This window comes from Vombatus ursinus, unplaced genomic scaffold (assembly GCF_900497805.2).
Source record: "Vombatus ursinus unplaced genomic scaffold, bare-nosed wombat genome assembly UNPS02014786.1, whole genome shotgun sequence".
NCBI classification, from domain to species: domain Eukaryota; kingdom Metazoa; phylum Chordata; class Mammalia; order Diprotodontia; family Vombatidae; genus Vombatus; species Vombatus ursinus.
In genome coordinates, this window is record NW_020954564.1 from 15,870,037 (window position 1) to 15,890,056 (window position 20,020).

The window sequence follows — 20,020 nt, forward strand, 5'->3', positions numbered from 1 at the left end:
TAAGAATGTAAAATGCTGTCATTTTCAAGAGGCATTTAGACTTGTTTTGCTAACAGCAATTTAGATTTGATATTGGTAAAATTTTTCTAGCAATTAGAGTTGTCCAGAGGTAGAGTGGACTGTCTTAGAAGATAGTACTTTCTTTTTCAATGGAAGTCTTCCAAATGTAGACTGCATGATCTCTTAGCATGTGTCTTAGAGAAGGAATTCTGCTCAGGTGCTGGTTGAACTAGATTTCTGTGATTCTTCCATGAAGATGAGTTCTGAAGGTTCTTCTAGTGCATTTAACCTTTTTTTTTTTAATCTGATGTAGAAAATGTAATCAGTCAAGAATGGGTATTTATTGGTTATCTACCATGGGCCTAGAACTATACTAGATGCTTTGAGGGTACCAAAGAAATGTGTGCAATGGTCCCTGCCCACAAGGAATTTATAGTCTACTAGGGAGACAAAATATATGTCCAATCCAATACTTCAAGGAACTGTGACTTTATTAGTATAGGTGCTTTCTCTATCAAAGGAGATCACAATTCCTTTATGCCTTTATAAATGATCTTTATGAGTTATTATGTCTAGGATAATTCATCCTCTGATTAGCTTCTCCACATTTATCTTAACTAGTCCTTAGATAGTGTCTGTGAAAAGACCCATTTTTAACACCTTTCTAGCTTAGGTAGAACATATTATAGCTTCTACTTAACTGCATAGCTCTTTATGCCATAGGCTTACCTCCATGCCAAAGTGAACACCAGAGAAAGACTGTAGCAGAACAGAATATAAGCATCTGAAAGAATCTGTAAACAAGACAATATGTAATGGTAAATATTTAAATATGGGAGAGATACCATTACATGTTATGAGTAAACAATGTAAAATATTTTGATAGGGAGTGTAAACATCATTATAACTTTAAAATGAGTTTTGCCTTGTAACAAACCATTTATTAAACTCTTACTATGTGCCAAAAACCATGAGATTCAGGGATACAAAGACAAAAATGAAACAGTCCTTGTCCTCAAGATGTTTATATTCTGTTAGGGGAGACACCTCGTACATATAGTATAGACCCCCAAAATATACAAGATAAACATAACATAATATTTTCAGAGAAAGAAATTAGCAGTCTTGAGGATCAGGAAAGACTTTATCTAGAAGATAGCACTTGAGCTGTGAGCTTTGATGGAAACTAGGGATTCTAAAAGGAAAAAAATGAGGCAGAAAATTTACTTCAGGTCTGGAGGAGAGTCTGTATAAAGGCATGGAGATGTGAGACCGCATGTCCTATGGAAGAAATAGAAAGAAGGTCAGCACGACTGGATGGTAGGTGCAAGAAGGGGAATAATAGGTTATAAATCTGGAAAGGCAGGTTACAGTCAGATTGTGGAGGACTTATTTAAATGTCAGACAGTGGAGGTTGTATTTGATGCTGGAGTTTATAGGGAAATACTGGAGTTTATTGAGCTAAAAAGTAATATTGTTAAACCTTTGCTTAAGGAAAATCACTTTAGCAGGTGTGTGGTGGATAGATTGGAGAAGAGAAGGGAAGATATGAGGCGGGGGGAATCAATTAGGAGGCTATTTTAGTAGGCCAAGTGTGAGATAATATCGATCTGAACTAGAATGATATTCATGTGAATAGAAAGAAGGGGACAGATTTGGGAAATGTTGTAGAGGTAGACCTGACAAGATTTGACAACTGATGGGCTATTTGGGGTGAGGGAGAGTTAAGAATTTTGAGAATGACCCTAAGGTTGCAAAGTTGGGTGTCTGGAAGACTGATAGTATCCTCAATAGAGGTAGGAAAATTTGGAAGAAGGGGTATTTTTGGGGGTAAAGGTAAAGAGTTCTGCTTTGTACTTATTGAGTTTGCAAATTTAGTATACTAGTTTGGAAGGGGCATAATCTCTGCTAGAATTATCCATGCATTGAGACAGTGCTCTCCCCTCCCCTTCATGACTTCATGATTATAGTTCCAAGAGACATTATTTTATTTAAGAGAGGGGATGGGATCTTTTTTTTTTTTTTTTGAAAGTCATAGTCACAAGATTGTAGAGTTGTAATGCCCTTTGGAGAAACTAGATGAGTAAAAAGAGAAGGACTGACATTGTATTTGTAAACCACAGAGTTTGTGACAACTCTGATGCTTGTTCCCCTGTTAAACCAAGGCAAACTGCATATACCGTCCGCTTTAGCTTCTCCACCTGTCTCTTTGGAGGTTATACTACCACCAATATGTCCTTGAACTTATCCTACAGGAATATCATTGGAATTTCAGTTAACTGAATTGGAAAGTAGCATGGTATATAGGAGACCTGGACTTTAATCTTGATTGCCACTATTTCACTGTTTGACGTTGAACAAGTTACTTCGTCTATCTGGGCCTCTTTTTTCTGTGAAAGAAGAAATTGGATGATTAGATGATCTTATAATTAATTTCTTTTCTAGCTCTAAAAGTTTCTCTTATACTACTAAGCATTTAGGTCCTTCATGATTAGACCCCAATTTACTTTTTTAACCTTATTTCCCATTGCATGAGGGAGAAAATGTAGACCTGAATTTGAATCCAAGTCCTGCTATTTCTACCTGTGTGACTTTACCAAGGCATTTCACCTCTGTGGGTCTACATTTCCTTTTCTGTGAAATGAAAGGTTTGAAGTAGGTCATCTTTAAGGTCCCTTCCAGTTCAAAATCATACAAACCATATGTTTCAGCTAAACTCGACTATTTACTATTCCCTTAAAACACTCTTTTCTTTCCTGCCTCAGTGCCTTTGCTTATGCTGTTCTTCTAACTGGAATGTCGTTTCTTTTATTGCTACTTGTCAAAGTCCTCTCCATTCTTTATGGCCTGAGTCAAACATGACCTCTTCCACCAAGCCTTTCCCAAACACCTTCTCTGTTCTCCTACTAGCAGTTATCTCTCATATTTAATTCTCGTAGTATTTTGTTTATAATTTTCTTATAGCGCTTATCAGAGACTGTCTTGTTTCTACTTGGTATGTATTTTGTTTATACCTATTTACTTTCACTATATTGCAATCCTCTGAGGTCAGAGACTTTCATTTTTGTCTTTGTACACCTAATACCTTGCACAGTACCCAGTATGCAGTGGGTACTACATGCCTACTATTAATAAATGCTTTCAGATTTTGATTGTATTATAGTTGATTGCTTACATATCTTGTCCACTAGACTTATAGCTCCTTGAGGAGAAGGTACGATGTCATAATCATATTTATATACAGTAATAGGCAGCCAGGATAAGACCTGGCATATAATAGGTACTCAAGTTAGTTGAATGATAAAACTATTTAAGTAATTTGTGATTTCTGTGTATTGATAGCTAAAAGTCTTAAATAGTCTGGTAAAAAGCATTTTCTTATGAGGCAAGTTAGTCTATGGGACCTTTATTAAGCAGCTACTATGTACAAGGCTTTGTGCTATGTCCTGGAAAGTGCAATTTTCTTGCATGGTTCAGCCCATCGTAGCTACAAAATAATTGCTTCCCCAGATGGCCCAGTTTGTTACCTCACAAATTGCAAAATTTCATTTTTATCTTATTATAATACTTTAAAAGAGCCATCAGTTCTTAGTGTGAGTTCTTCTGATGACACAAATCACAAACCTTCCACATCTTAATAGGTGTTTAATTGCAATAGCTTTCCAACTGATCTCCCTGCATTGTCTCTTTCCTCTCCAATCCTTTCTCCACACTGCTGCCAAATTGATCTTCCTAAATGTACAGATTTGAGTATTTTACTTCCTTGCTCAATGGTTGCCATTTGGATATAATATAACTTTATTGTTTGGTACCTAAAGCCCTCCATGCCTATCTTTCCAGGATAATTACGTATTACTTCAGCCAAACAGCTTATTTTCTTTTCCTCATGCCTTTGCACAGCCTAAAATTCTCTGCCTTCTCATTACTACTTCTTGAAAACTGTTATCTCCCTTCAAGGCTCAGTTCAATTCCTACTCCCTTTAAGTGACTTTTTCTGATTCTTCCAGTTTTTAGTTCCTTGCCCCAAAGTACTGTGTTTATTTTGTATATCTTGTATGTATTTTTCTATGAACAAGTTGTATAACCCTAGTAGAATACATGTTCTTTGAGGACAGGGGTTGTGTGTGTGTGTGTGTGTGTGTGTGTGTATGTGCGTATGTACTTTAATCTATAGTGCCAGTGCAGCACTTGACTCTTAGTAGGTACTTAATCAATGTTTGTTGAGTGATTGACTGAGTTGCTATGGACAAAAACATTTATTTCCTCATTGCTGGCTTTCTGTTGTTGAACTACTCCACACTTAGCTTGTGTGGTCTTCAGATGCCAGACACATAGTTTGTTGCCAGGTCTAGAATCAAAGCCTTTTCTGTTGTGTAGAATCATCCAGATCACTGACATAGTATTTGAGAGTTCAAGGTCATCCCCATACTGTGGTGAGGTACCAGAGTTTTGTGGAAGAAAAATACCATGGACTACTGCAAACTTAGTAGAAATTCAGCTGAAATGGTTTTTGGGTGTGAGAAGATAAAATCTTAGTTTCTTAAAGGATTTTTCCTTTTACAGGCATGTAATGAATTCACTACACATGTGATGAACCTTCTCCGAGAGCAGAGTCGAACACGTCCCATTTCTCCAAAAGAGATTGAGAGGATGGTAGGCATAATTCATCGGAAATTCAGTTCAATTCAGATGCAGCTCAAACAAAGTACTTGTGAAGCAGTCATGATTTTAAGATCAAGGTTCCTTGATGCCAGGTACGTATAACCATTAGTTTATTATGTACTTTGTTGTCACCTGTTATGCACCAAATTCCGGACCGCATGGCAGATTGAACTGAGTTTTGCTACAAGCCCTTTCCTACAAGGAGGTTGAGTGATCGCCACAGATGGCTACTTTGTCTTAGGAAGATATTTCACATGAAGAGGTGAGGTGGCATATCATTTCACCAGGTGTTATATGAAGGATATTCTAGAAATTGGTAGTATGTATGTTTAGGTAACTGTTCCCTGGCTCTCCTACCCTACCCTATTCCCCCTGATGTATGCACCCTACAGTATTCCTTCTTTGTTAATTTCACAGGGTCTTCTTCTTTGCACGTGTTACAAGCTAATGCTAATCTCACCATTTCAGGACTGTTACACAGTGTATCAAAAGAAGCCCTAAATAATCCTGAGCAGATAGTTATAGGTATCTGAGAGTTGGCCAAACACTGAAAGTGAGCAAGAGAGCTTTAAATTTAAAAATGCAATCAGTGTAGAAGTAGGATACATTTCATCCCTCATCTGGTGAAGTCCCAACTTATAATTTTGATATACGGTGTATTCAGTAAGTCTCAATAAAGTGCTGCTGCTATGCATGTTTCATTCTCATGTCTTGTCTCCACTACCTGTTGGCACTGATCCAAATAGACCATTGAGTCCCTGAGCTTTCCTGCTTTATGGCTTCATCATACTGTAAAATTACTTCAGGCTTTGAAAGTTTCACAGAAGCTCATGCTAAATTTTTTTTAGGATAATAACTATTCTAGAACACTATTTTTTTAAAGCTTTATTTCCTGGCAATTCTTTTTCCTATTCCTCTACCTTTCTAAAACCCTCTACTCCTACAGACTCATATTATTCCTACTAATGATAAGAAAGTAAGTTTTGAGACCAAAATTGCCATTTTGGCTTCATGACACCTTTAGGAGAGGTAATACTTTGGTCCTAGTTATGGTACAAAACAAACAGACGAAAAGATGCTTTAAACACATCCTCTCCAACCCAAGCAAGAAAGTATTTTAGTTTCTAGCAAATGAATGAAGACTTCACTTTTTAGTAAGCTTAAAATAAAGTTCACATAAGTGAAAGCAGTAGATTTTCTAATTGGCAGTTATGTTTAACTGTCTTACCAGTCACAATTTGCATTCTCGGGTATAATTTAAGCCCATGGCCAACATTTATCTCCGGAGATAGAGATACTTCAATTTTTTTTTTCTCCCCTGTTGGTATCTGACGGGAATAATAATTCCCGTCAGATTCCCTTACTATCAAAGAAGGTGACTTTAGTTTCCTAAATTAAAAAACAAGTTTTGTGGCACTGTTTCTGCTGGAATTATTATTAACAATTTTTAATGGACTTATGATTTCATTGGTGTAGAAACTTTCTGGTGAACAAATTCCTCTATCAAGTCGGGTTGGTATCTTTTCTGCAATTTATAGTCTTAAAGATTTACCTGGGGGGTACTGAGAGTTTACATGACATGCTCATTATGAACACAGCCAATTGTATCAGATACAGAACTTGAACTGAGAGTTTTCTAATTTGGAGGACAATTCTCTACTTTATCTCTCAAAATACAGTAATAATTATAAAAATTGATTTATATTGTACTTGAGGGTTTATAAGTCACTTTCTTCACAAAAACTCTATGTGATAGGTAGTAAATTATTATTATTCCAATTTTATAGATGGAGAAACAGGCTAAGTGAAATGATATGATTTGTCTATTGTCATACATTTAATAAATGGCAGAGTCAGGATTCCATATCAAGTCATCTTACTCCAAGTTAGCACTCTTTACACAACGCTTATCTTTTGTCTTTTTTTTTTCCCTTGCTTGGGCAAGGCAATTGGGGTTAAGTGATTTGCCCCGGGTCACGCAGCTGGTAAGTGTCCGAGTGTCTAAGTGTCTGAGGCCGGATTTGAACTCAGGTCCTCCTGATTGCAAGGCCAGAGCTCTATCCACTGCACCACCTAGCTGTCCCAATACTTATCTTTTGTATATTTCTTTGTAGTTTATAAAGTATTTTCTCAGCAATTACATATGGGTTGGACTAGACATTTCCTGGGATCCTGTCCAGCTCTGAGATTTTGTGATCTTATTTGATCCTAATAACAACTTTTTGAGGTTAGAAATAATAATAGCAAACTTTGTATGACATTTGTTGATTTAAAAAGCAGTTTAATTTTAGCAACCACATGTGGTAGACAGAGCAAGTGTTTATTATAATCATTTTTGTGGATAAAATAACTGAGGCTTGGAGATTGTGAAGTGATATGCCTAACTAAGGTCACAGGTAAGTGGCAGTCAGAGCTTGAATCCAAGAGTTCTGGCTTCTAATTTCATTCTTGCTGTACTGCTATCTCTTAGTCATTTGTGAGAGCACTTGGTAGCTAATGGTATTTATTATTCTTCTCCAGGTTTAAACCTCAGAATCAGCCTTGATACTTGCCTTCTCTCTTGCCCCCTACATCCAGTCAATTATCCAATTTTTTTGATACGTCCTTTGTAGTATCTCTTAATCCATCCCTTTCTTTTTGTTCCTATATCATAGGGTTTAGAGCTGTAAAGTACCTTAAAGATAGTCTAATCCAACACACTGATTTCGCAGGTGAGGAAACTGAGCCTCATTGAAGTTAAGTTATTTGCCCAAGGTTGTACAACTATTTAGTGGAGCCAAGTAGGGACTTGAACCCAGATCTCCTCACTCACAGGCCTCTTTCCTCTACACTTCACTATCCTAGTTTAGGCCATTTTTCACTGTACATGTGGACAACAACCTAATTAGATTCTGTGCTTCTAGTATTTCTTTTTCTATTCTTTTTTAATTTCAAATTTAAATTAAATTCTTAAAATCTATTTAAAACATTTAAAAATGTATTTTATTGTCAATCCATCTGTCATACTATTTCCATACTAATTTCCCCAAAGCACTACTTGATAATATCATTCTTTTTTTGCAAAAATCTTCAATTGAAGTTCTCCATTGCCTATTTTCCACAGCATGGCATGGCATTCATTATTCTCCATGATCTGACTCTAACCTCCTTTTTTAGGCTTATCTTTTCTACATGTCCCTATGCTTCATCCCAGTAGACCCTTACATATTTGCTCATGTTGTTCTCTCTGTCCTGGAATTATGTTCTGCCTTTCTTCTGCTCTCTCTCTCTCTCTCTCTCCCCCCCTCCCCCTCTCTGCCCCTCTCTCCCCCTCTTTCCCCCTCTCTCTCCAACCCCACCCCCCACAATGTATCAAGTACTGGACTTGGATTCAAAGTTTCAGAGTTGCCTTATATAATAGTCTGGCTAACACCATCTAGACAGTAAGTGTTAGAACAGGGATTTGAATTCAGGCCTTTCTGATACCAAGTCCAGGGCTCTTTCCATTGCCCTGGGAGGGGGCTTCAGCAAATAGTAATCACATCAGTGGTCAGTTATTCTTTGAACATTTGAAATGATTGATTCTTACCCGTCGAAGAAGTGTGTGGTTAACAAGGCAGGATGAGCCGAATGGAATGAGGTGATAAACAGAACTTTGAAAAGAAACTCGTCTGTCTGTAAAGACTGTAGTTATGCAATGCTGCAGTACTGATGGGCTGCACCTCTGGGGATTGATGCTCCACTGCACTGTGGCCTAAGGCACAGGCATCTTGATTGCAACTAACCCTGGAGGGAATGGGACTTTGGGGAAAATGCTTAATGGGCACTTTCTAAAGAATGTTCTTCTAAAAAATAAATAAAGCACACGACTGAAGTCTTTCTTATACCTTCAAGTGTGTGGAAATACTCAGTTCTGGTTTCATTTGTTCTTGTAGTGCCTCTTAGCAAGCCCTATGCTAGGGAAAGATGTTCTGCTCTGGGCAAAAATGATCTGATAGATGTATGACTCCCCGGCTCACTCTGACTTGTAACTCACTCATTTCTTTCAGGAAGCCTATGCTCACATTTTCTTGATAATTGGACAGGCTGGAGCATATACCCATGCAATACATTTAAGAACAAATCTGCAAATCTCTTAGACCCTCTACCCTGCTGGAGTAAGAGCTTGCATTTGAACAGAAAAACCTCTCACATTTATTCTTAAACTCATGGGATTTTATAGTTGAAAGAAAATTTAGAGATGATCAAGTTCACTGACCCCTTTCTCATTTTGAAGATAAGGAAACTAAGACCCAGACAGGGCAAGTGACTTGCCAAAGGTCATATAGGTAGCAAATGAAGAACTGAGATTTGAAACCAAGTATTCTGACTCCAAGTTCACTGCTCTTTTCTCTACTTAGGTTGATTACCCAGCTTAGGAAGCAGTCTACTATTTCTAAGATCTTCCAAAACATGGAAGTAAAAAGTTGTTAACATAGTAGGGGTTTAAATATCATTTAATCCCAAATCCCTCGTTTTACAGAGGAGGTTCTGGGGCCCAGAGTAGGTAAATGATTTGCTCAGAATTATCCTGCAGCAACCCATGATTCAAACCTTTCTACCTACCACTTACTCATTTGGTTCTCTTTGCTTTTGAAGTGACCGCTAGCTGTTGAGGCTAACCATTTAGCATAGGAATGATGTAAAAGAATTCATATTTCAGATGGAGGTTGGATGAAATGAATGCTTCTGATTTAATTTTTTTGTGTTCTAACCTGTTTTATTTATAAATCCTTTTTCCCTCTGATATCCTATGTTCCATGTTCTGACTTAAGTTAAGCTCCCTTTCAGCTCTAAGATTCCATATTCTAAATTATACTATTCTATGTTCTAAGGTTCCCAACTTTGAGAGTCTCTGAATCTAACTAATGCCTGTTAATGTGTTACTGAAAGAATGCTACAGTGCCACCTTCCCCTCTCTCCCCCATTCCCAGGGGTAACAAATGTGCATTTTCTCAGGAGACAGCACCTTAATTGTAAGAACTAATTCTAGCAATGAGAATTTTAGACCCATGCAAATTATTTTTGACCAAACCCAATTGTCTGGCTCCCCCAGCTTAAACATTGTAAACAAGGACAACCCATTTCACCTGTGTGTAAACCAGGTGTTTCACATGCCATTTTCAGAGAAACAACTGAAACAGGAGGGAAGTCTGTTCCTTAGATAGCATATTGGTCTGATTATATGCTATACTTCTCAATTCTGGCTCATATAAAGTCCAAGTGTCTAAAATTGGTGTTATTTTTCAATGTATAACTACAGTTTTTTTTTTCCCTGCCATTTAAAGACTTCTCCTTTTTGGAGAACTGTTAATTAGTTGTGTGATACTGGGCAAATCACTTAACCTCTCTGTGCCTCTGTTTCCTCATTCATAAAATGGGGATAATAATAACATAAAACTTACGAGGTTGTTAGGATCAAATGAAATAACATATATAAAGTGCTTTTCAAACCTTAAAATACTATGCAAATGCTAGCTATTATTATTAGAACCAATGTGGTCCATAGATGTATAGCCTCCTGTTGACTATATTGTTTTTGAGTATTAAACTTTACATTTGAAAATATTAAATTTTAGGGGAAGGTTACACAACCTATCTGGAATAAGATCTAGTAGACACTATAGAGTGAAACATTTCAAAAACTTAGTAACAAAGTAAAACTAATGTAAATAATATTTTTCCCTTGCCTATTTGAATGTATAGTTAATGAAGAAAAAAATTTTTTATCTTCTAACCCGCTTGATAATAACTAGACAGTCTTACAATAGATTGTATATTCTTTTGGTCAATATAAGCAACTTCATTATAAATATCATAGGTAGTTGAAAAAAATTAAAATTAGTTTTTTAGTGAAAAATAATTTTTAAAACATTTATTATATCCTTATATTCTCTCTGCATCTGCAGGTATTTAGCCACTGTTGTCCCTTTTTCTCTCTCTTCCATTAGTCCATAGTTAACTTTTTCTCTTTTTCTTTCAGACGAAAAAGACGTAATTTCAGCAAACAGGCAACAGAAATCTTGAATGAATATTTTTACTCACACCTCAGTAATCCCTACCCCAGTGAAGAAGCCAAAGAAGAGCTGGCAAAGAAATGCAGCATCACAGTGTCACAGGTAAGATGAGACTTTGCTTTATCATGGTCCTGACACCCTCGCTCTCACAAGAAGCATAAGAAGTTGCCAGCAGAGCCAGGCTTCTTTTGCCCAGTCTTAGTAATGCCATCACCCCCTATTTTATCCTACAAGAGTGTTCCAACTTCCCAAGTTGATGACATTCTTAACTAATAACTTTTCTTCTTCCTCCCCTTCCTCCTTGCCACACCCTAGTTCCTGACATCATGGGAGGATTCTGGCCTCACATTTTGACTATTTTGGGTACTTGAACTTATGTTAAATTTTTTTTTTAAATTATGACACAATAGTGCAAACATTGTCCTGCTTGTTGGTGTCCCCTTCTCAATTTCTTTTTGTGTTCTCTATAATTTTAACATGTTTCATTGGTGGGTTTTTTTTTTTGGCATTGATTTCCCTTAATTCATTCATTCTATGACCTCCTCCCCCTCCCCTACCAAATATAAAAGCCTTTTCTTGTTTAAAACATAGTTAAGCAAAACAATTCCATACCATGCAGTGTTTGAAAATATGTATCTCATTGTCCACCTCTAGTCTGTAGGCATCTTTCACGAAGTGATTGGAGATATTCTATATAGGCAAGCAATAATAACAATAGAAACATACTACTAGGCATTTAGTAAGAGTTTACTATGTGCCAGGCACATTACTAGGTGCTAGGGATACATAGAAAGGCAAAAACAGGCATACTGCCTTCAAAAAGCTCACATTCCAAAGGGGAAGACAACATGTAAACATTCATGTACATTCATAAAAGATATATATGGGGTAAATGAGATGTCATCTCAGAGGGGAGGTGCTAGTACAGGGGGGGACTGGTAAAGACCTCTTATAGAAGGTGGGGTGTGAGCTAATGCTTGAAGGAAATGAAGAGAAGGAGGTTGAGAGAGGGAGAACATCCCAGGCCTGAGGAGCAGCCAGGAAAAAGACACAGATTTGGGAGATGGATTATCTCGTAGGAGGAGTAAGAGGAAGGCCAATGTCACTGGATAGTAGAAAAGGTAGAAAGGAGTAAAGTCTAAGAAGCAGGAGTAGAAGAAGGAGAAAGTCTGGAAGGGTAGGGAGGAGCTGGGTTGTAAATGGCTTTGAACACCAAACAAAGGATTTTATATATGATCCTGGACATAATAGGGAGCTATTGGGGTTTATTAATTAGCAGAATGATATGGTCAGACTTTAGAAAGATCACTTTGGCAGCTGAGTGGAGGATGGACTAGAGTAGGGAGAAACTTAAGGCAGGGAGACTAACCATAGGTTATTGCATTAGTTTATGCATGAAATAGTGATGGCCTGAACCAGTGTGGTGGCTAGGTGAACATAGAGAAGGAGACTCTTTTGTAGAGAGAGCTGTTGTACAGGTAGAGATGACAGGATATAGTAACAATTGGATATGTAGTGTGATTATGAGTGACCTTGGGAATGTCACAACTTCTCTGGACCTGAAATTTCTACAACAGTCAAAAGGAGAGATTAAGTTTTGTTCATACCTATCTCACAGAGCAGTTGTAAAGGGAAGGGCTTTGACAGTAATAAGGAGGTTAGGAAGAAGGGAGGATTTGGGAGTCGATTTAATGAGTTTAGTTTTGGACATGTTGATTTAAGATATCTATGAGACATCTAATTCGAAATGTCCAATAGGTTGGTGATGGGACAGATTAGGGCCAGATATATATGTGTGTGTGTATCTATCTATCTATCTATCTAACTATCTATGTCTGTGTGTGTGTGTGTGTGTGTGTACCCCATATATACATACATATATATGTACACACACACACACACACACACATATATCTGAGAATCATCAGCATAGCGATGATAAGTGAATCCATGTAGCTGATGAATTCACCAAATGAGATACTACGTAGGAAGAAGAAAACCCAAGACAGAGCTTTGGTGGACATCTACAGTTAGTGGAATGGTGTGGATGAGGATCCAATAAAGGAGACTGAGAAGGAGGGATCAGATAAGTAGAAGGAGAATGAGAGAGAAAACTAGACAGGAGAGAGTATCAAGGAGAAGATGGTGATGGACAGTGTCACAAGCTGCAGAGAGTTCATGAAGGACGAGGATTGAGAAAAGGCCATCAGATAAATAAATATAGCTCACATATAATTGTCACTATGTTTTATGAACTACTTTACGTACATGATTTTCTTTGCTTATGGGCTTGTGAGGTAGGTAGTATAATTTTCAGAATGACCATTTCATAAATGAGGAAACTGAGCTTCAGAGAGGTCAAGTGACTTGTCTAAGGTTTTGTAGCAAGCAGGTGGCAGAACTGTAACTTAAACCTGGCTAGTTCCTATCATTCCAAATCTGATGATCTTTCTGCTATACTTACTTTTACACCTGAATTGTCTTGCCTACCATATGGCAAATAATTCTGGATTGGCTGACTGAGATGGTGAACCAGAGCCTTCACTGGGGAGAAATTGATTTATTTTTTGCAAGACATAACCTAAATAAACATAACTGTTGTTGGTGACTCCCTGTTGCTTAACTAATACAAATTCCTTTATTTGGCATTCAAGGCTTTCAACAATATGGTACTATTCCATTTTTTCAGAATTCTTTCATTGTTCCTTTTCCTCCTCTCTACTTGATTTTCTGTTCTAATTACCACAGTGATTATTCCAAAACTTCTTAAGCTTCCCACAACCTCTCCCCCACCTTCTAAACAGAGGGCCTCACCTCATACTTTACCAAAAAAGAAAATTGAAGCCATTCAATTTAAACTTCTTCTCCCTTTCTCCTCATTTTTACAAATTCCTTTGACATCATCCCTCACTATCTACTCCTTTACTCCAAGAGGTGGTCCTTTTCCTCACCAAGGCCAGACTTTGATCCCTATCCCCTCTTGTCTTTCCCAGCAGATTGCCCACGCTATTCCGTCCTCCCCTTCTCTCTAATCTTCAATCTCAATATCTACTGGTTATTTCCTCATGGCCTAAAAAATTCCTGGGTTTCCCTCATCCTTAAAAATCCCTAACTTGATTGTACCATTCTTGCTGGCTATCTTTTTACATTTCTTTTCCCTTTCTCAGCCAACCTCCTAGGAATAACTGTCTATTCTTGTTTCTTTGACTTCCTTTTGTCTCACTTATTTCTCATTTCTTTGCAATCTGGCTTCTTATCTCACATCTCAACAAAACCTATTCTCTTCGAAGTTGCCAATGATCTCTTAAATGACAAATCAAATGACTTTTTTTTTACTAATCCTCATTCTTCTCGATTGACCTCTCTGCAGCACTGGACACTGTTGACCACTTTCTCCTCCTGGATATTCTTTCCTTTTTGAGGTTTGTGGCATTTAGTTTCTCTTGGTTCTCCTCCTGTCTGATTTCTCCTTTGTCGTAATTTTAGCCATGACACACATACCAACTGTAGGTATACCCCAAAACTATTATGGGCCCTCTCTTTTTTTTTCTTTTTACATTCTCACTTAGTGGTCTTATCAGCTTCTATGGGTTCAAGTATCATCTCAATGCAGATGATTCCCATACCTATATATATAGCCTTAGTCTCTCACCAGAGTTCTAGTCCTGGATAATCAACTGCCTAATAGACACTTCAAACTGAGTATGCTAAAGGCACCCCAAACTCAGCAAGTCCAAAACAGAACTTACTCTTTCATCTTCTGGAGTTCATAATTATTGTTGAGAGGAATATCAGCTTTCCAGTTACCTGGATTTGCAGCCTGGATGCCATTCGTGATTCCTCACTCTCACTTACCCCACATCTCTGGTCAGTTGCCAAATCTTCTTGTTTCTTTCGTTGCAACATCTCTTATTTCATCCTCTTATTTTTATTCACCTTACTGCAACCTAGTTCAGGTCCTCATCACCTCTTACCTCAACTACTTCAATAGTCTTCTAATTAGTCTCTGCCTTAAGTCTTTCTGTACTCCAATACATTTCCCATATCCCTGACAAAATGATTTTCTTAAGTTGTAGATCTGACTATTGACTACCCCTTCCCTTTCAGCAAACTCTGGTAATTCAGCATTAGCTCTAAGAGCAAAGGTAAACCTCTGTTTGACAGTTAAAGCTCTTCACTGCAGGTCCCCTTCCTATCTTTTCAGTCTTGTACACACTACCCCCTAGCAATCACTACTGTCTAGTCTAGGTCAAGCCAACGTCCTTACTGTCCCTCATGCTTGATGCTCCATCTTCCATCTCTTTTCCTTTGTACTAGTGTGTATCTTGACTGGAATGTTCTCCCTCCTTCCCTCCACTAATTAGAAATCCTGGCTTCCTTCAGCACTCATCTCAACCACTACTTTCTTCAGGGGACTTTTCCTAGGTTCCCTTCCCTGCCACACTCATAAATGTATTTATGTGTATATATATATGTATATATGTATGTATGTATGTATGTAATTTGTATATGCACATATTTTCCTTTCCCATTAGAAGGTAAACTCCGTGGGAACAAAACTCCTTATTTTTCTTTTTTTTTTTAAACCCTCTGCACAGGTGTACAGGCACATAATGTGAGCTTAATAAATGCTTGTTGATTGATTGCTTGATTCTCCAGTCTGTTCTAACTACTCTGTCCCTTGAACGTACCCTTCACTCTCCTATCTCCGTGCCTTTGTTTACATTGTTCCCTAGGCCTACAATGTTCTCCCTCGTCCTCTTGTTCTACCAAATTATTTCTTGTCCTTTAAAGCCTAACTCAAATTTTACCTGCTTCCTCTGTGTTCTGTCTATTGGCAATGTAGTTTTCCCTTTAAATCTCACATTTATTTTATTTTATTTTATTTTATTCTTTTCTAATCCACTTGAGTAATGTTGCATATTATGATATTTGTGTTTGTTCAGTTGTTTCAGTTATATCTGACTCTTAATGACCCCATTTGGGATTTTCTTGGCAAAGACACTGGAGTGATTTTTTATTTCCTTCTCCAGCTCTTTTTTACAGATGAGGAAACTGAGGCAAACATGGTTAAGTGACTTGCCCAGGGTCACACAGCTAGTAAGTGTCTGAGTCCAGCTTTGAACTTAGGTCTTCCTGACTGCATTGCCTAGTGTTCTATCCACTGTGCCACCTAGCTGCCATATTTGTGTTTATATCTTATCTTTTCCCACTGGACTCTTAAGTTCCATTAGGGCAGAGAACTTGTAATTTATGTCTCTTCCCTTGTCTGAACATAATGCTATGCACATAGGCATTTAATAAATGTTTAAATGAATTAATTGTAATACTTCAATATTAGATATTGTTTTACAGCAAAATGCTTTTCAATTATGTCCTCTGTTTTTGTTTGAATTAAACACAGAGGCCTTTGATGTAAAGACTGGGATCCTTGTATACCCTACTGCCATTAGCTTTGAAACATAAATTGACAGTTGAAAAGCGTTTACTTGTGGAAGAAAAAGTTGGTAGAATATGAGATTCTTTGCAATGGAACTGTGATTTAAGGAACCGCTGACCCTGTGTGAAAGTATTCCTTTGGGAGTCACATGAAATGAATTTTAACAATAGTTTCTAAATTTAAAACTCTCCAACCATGCTTGTGAGGTCCAAGATACTGATCCATTCCAATTCCAATGAGGTTTGCTTATCAATATTTTAAATCATTATGTATTTAAAGGAACAATGCCTGAGGTTAGCATGTTAACTATTAATGATTTGCCGTCTCTAGTATTGGCATTATTAGCCACACAACCTCTAGAGTAGCTTTTAGTTCTATAATTAAGACTCAATGTTAAGTTTGTTTTAGAAGTCTATGAAATGGTTTTTATATTCTGATGTTTTTTGATTGACTTGAGATGGAATCTGTTTGGTTTAAGATAGATATCTTTCCACATATATCTTCTTTTCTCTCTCTGTCTCTTTCTTTGCACATATGTATGATATAGTCATTCACTTTTACTTAAATCTGTGAATCTGTTTCTCATTGACTGTAGGCACAGATACATGGGAATGTAAGATCCCGTCCTTGATATTTACATCTTTGTTTAAATAGTCAAACCAATGACTGAACCCACCAAGTTTTAAGCCATACATTTTAAAAATTTCTTATAGCACTTATTTGGGGCCTCTCTTTTTCACTTATTCCTTTCTGCCTTGTAGTAGTTATATTTCTGTTCCTCCTATTAGATTATAAACTCATTGATCTTAGGGACTCTCTTCTTTCATCTTTGTATCCCTAGAGCTAAGGTAAGGGCTAGGTGCATGATGAATATTTGTTGATCCAGGTCAAATTATATGCCATACTGTTATAGCTAAAATGCATCATTACACAAATAAGCAACCTTGTTCTGATGGGATATGTAATATTGTGTGAACTAAATGGAAGAAATTACATATTGACATGAAAATAATGTCTGCACCAGGTCAATCAGTAAAGCTACATTCCCTCGATGAAAATGTAATCCTATCTCAAGGAGTGTTTTCAGGTGTTTTGATTTATGTTTAGTTTATGCCAGCTCTTCAGGCTTGTCAGTACATTATTGAAGAATTAGTTAGTTTGACATGTCCTTATGTGAACATATCCATAGCATCCCAGAACTGGAATGGTGCCTCAGAAATCCTTTAGTTCAACTTCTCCCTAAACAGGAATCCCCTTCCTGAATATGACTTTTTTTTTTTAGGAGGGAGGAGGGTCTTTTATTTGTGGTAGTTAGAGGTACCTACTATTATAAGGAATGACTTTTATATTTTGCGTTACTTCAGATAGGATTCCCAGTAGTTATTTTGAATTAATGAGGTTTCAGAGCATTTTCTAAGCATTCTACTAATTTGTATTTTAAAAACCAAATGTTTGGGGTAGCTAGGTGGCACAGTGGATAGAGCACCGGCCCTGAAGTCAGGAGGACCTGAGTTCAAATCTGGCCTCAGACCAAACACTTGTCACTAACTAGGTGTGTGACCCTGGGCAAGTCACTTAACCCCAACTGCCAAAAAAAAAAAAGAAGAAAAAAAAACCAAATGTTTAAGTAATTGCCTTCATTTGCCTTATAGTATAATAAAAACAACTTTGGCAAATTTTGGGGGTTTTAATAAAGAAATTATGTACAGAATGAAAGACTCTCAAAGTTCTAAGGGACTTCAGAGGTCATTTTTTCTCACCCATTCCTGAAGCAGGAATCCCTTGTATGACATCCCTGACCTAGAATTGGTATGGTTTATATTTGAAGGCCACCAGGTATGGGAACTTATCGCCTCTTAAGGCAGTTCCAAATGTTATTTTGGAATTCCTCCAGTTTTTCCTCATTGATACAAAATCTGCCTCTATAATTTCCTTGATTGATACCAAATTGTGTCATCATTAGCCAAGTAAAACAAGTCAGATCCCTCTTACACGTAACAGTCCCTCAAATACTAAGAGACTATGATTATGTTTTCCTTAAGAATTCTCCAGGTTAAAAAGCCAGAAAAACCAACCTCCACAATAACTACAATGTAAATGATAAGAACCACAAAATAACCCAAAAGGAATATTGCAAAGTAAGAACAAGCTTGGCCCTAAAGAGGGATGAGAAGATGCCTCCCTCCCTCCATCTCCTTTTGCAGTGACGGGGGGTCATCATGTGGATTATTGCATATCATATATTTTTATGATAATTTGTTTTTGCTGAGAAATTTTCCTATTTTTAAAAAACAAATTATTTGTTATAAGGGATGGACCTGGAAGGGGTGATGGGGAAGGATAAGGGGGAAACCTTAGCAATACAAAAACTACATCAATAAAATTATTTAAAATAAAAAGAAGAATTGTCCAGGTTAAACACCTCCAAATCCTTAACTAAGTATTGTATTGTATGACTCTTAATCCTTTTGACTTTCTCATTTCTTTTTTCTGGATATGCTTCAGCTTTTCAATATTTTTTCCTAAAATGTGATATTTAGATGTGGTCTATTCAGAGAACAGGATAGTCGGATTGCTATCTCCTTCCTCCTGGGTAATATGACTATTAATTCCACTTAGGACTGCATTAGTAGGTTAAAAAAACTTTTTTCGTTGGACCTGCAGTCCAAATAAACTGTTGATATTGAGATTAGCCTGTATTCTCATTCCTTTTCAGTAAGTCTGTGAAAATTCACAGGGGAAGAAATTATTTCTGAATCTGTACTTGGTGAAAGTAATTTCTTTTTTTTTCCCCTCTGACTCTTAACTCAGTGTCCTTCCTTTTTTAAAAAATTAATTAATTAATTAAGTTTTGGTTTTCAACATTCACTTCCATAAGCTTTTGAGTTTTTAATTTTCTTCCCCTCCTCCCTCCCCAAGACAGCATGCAATCAGATATAGCCTCTACATATGTATTCCTATTTAACATATTTTCGCATTAGTCATATTGTAAAGAATTAGAACCAATAGGAGGAACCAGAAGAAAGAAGAAACAAAACAAAACAAAAAAGAGAGAGCAAATAGTATTATTTGATCTGTATTCAGACTCCATAATTCTTTCTCTGAATGTGGATAGCATTTTTCATCATGAGTCTTTTGGAGCTTTCTCAAATCCTTGTGTTGCTGAGAAGAGCTAAGTCTATCAAAATCAGTCATCACACAATGTGGCTGTTACTATGTACAGTGTTCTAGTTCTGCTCACTTCACTCAGCATCAGTTCATATAAGTCCTTCCAGGTTTTTCTGAAGTCTGCTTGCTCATTATTTCTCATAGCACAATAGTATTCCATCACATTCGTATACCACAACTTGTTCAGCCATTCCCCAATTGATGGGCATCCCCTCAATTTCCAATTCTTTTTCACCACAGAAAAAGCTGCTATAAATATTTTTGTACCTGTGGGTCCTTTTCCCTTTTTTTTTTTTTTTTTTTGCTCTCTTTGGTATACAGACCTAGCAATGGTATTACTGGGTCAAAGGGTATGCACAGTTTTATAGCCCTTTGGGCATAGTTTAAAAGTTCTGTCCAAATGGTGAAAGTAATTTCTACCATGCCTCAATTGTTCTACATTCTCAATTAGAAGAGCACAAATTAATGAGAGTTTACTTTTTCCCATAAACTGTACTCTTACTTGCTCCTTTAAAGTTTCTGCTTTTCAAGTCCCTAAAAGCTCCTTTATACCTTTCTGAGTTCCATTTTTATAAATGTTTAATTTTGGTTATACTCTTTTGTTAAGCTCAGGTGCAGCATTTTGTAAGGGAAATACTATTTTTTCTCCTGATTTTATTTATTGAACTGTATTATAAAGAAATTTTTTGTGAGAACCTGAAAGTGTAGCAGAATT

General features: G+C 37.0%; 1 protein-coding gene across 2 annotated transcripts in view; it reads left to right on the plus strand.

Annotated features, from left to right (window-relative positions):
* The window catches only part of LOC114047058 (pre-B-cell leukemia transcription factor 3), a 300,024-nt gene that overhangs the window by 236,970 nt on the left and 43,034 nt on the right, over positions 1–20,020 (plus strand). For both annotated transcript variants that reach the window (XM_027867748.1, XM_027867749.1), the window contains exons 4-5: positions 4,564–4,754; positions 10,664–10,799. In XM_027867748.1, the coding sequence (XP_027723549.1) occupies positions 4,564–4,754; positions 10,664–10,799 (327 nt within the window). The remainder of the gene's footprint in view (positions 1–4,563; positions 4,755–10,663; positions 10,800–20,020) is intronic.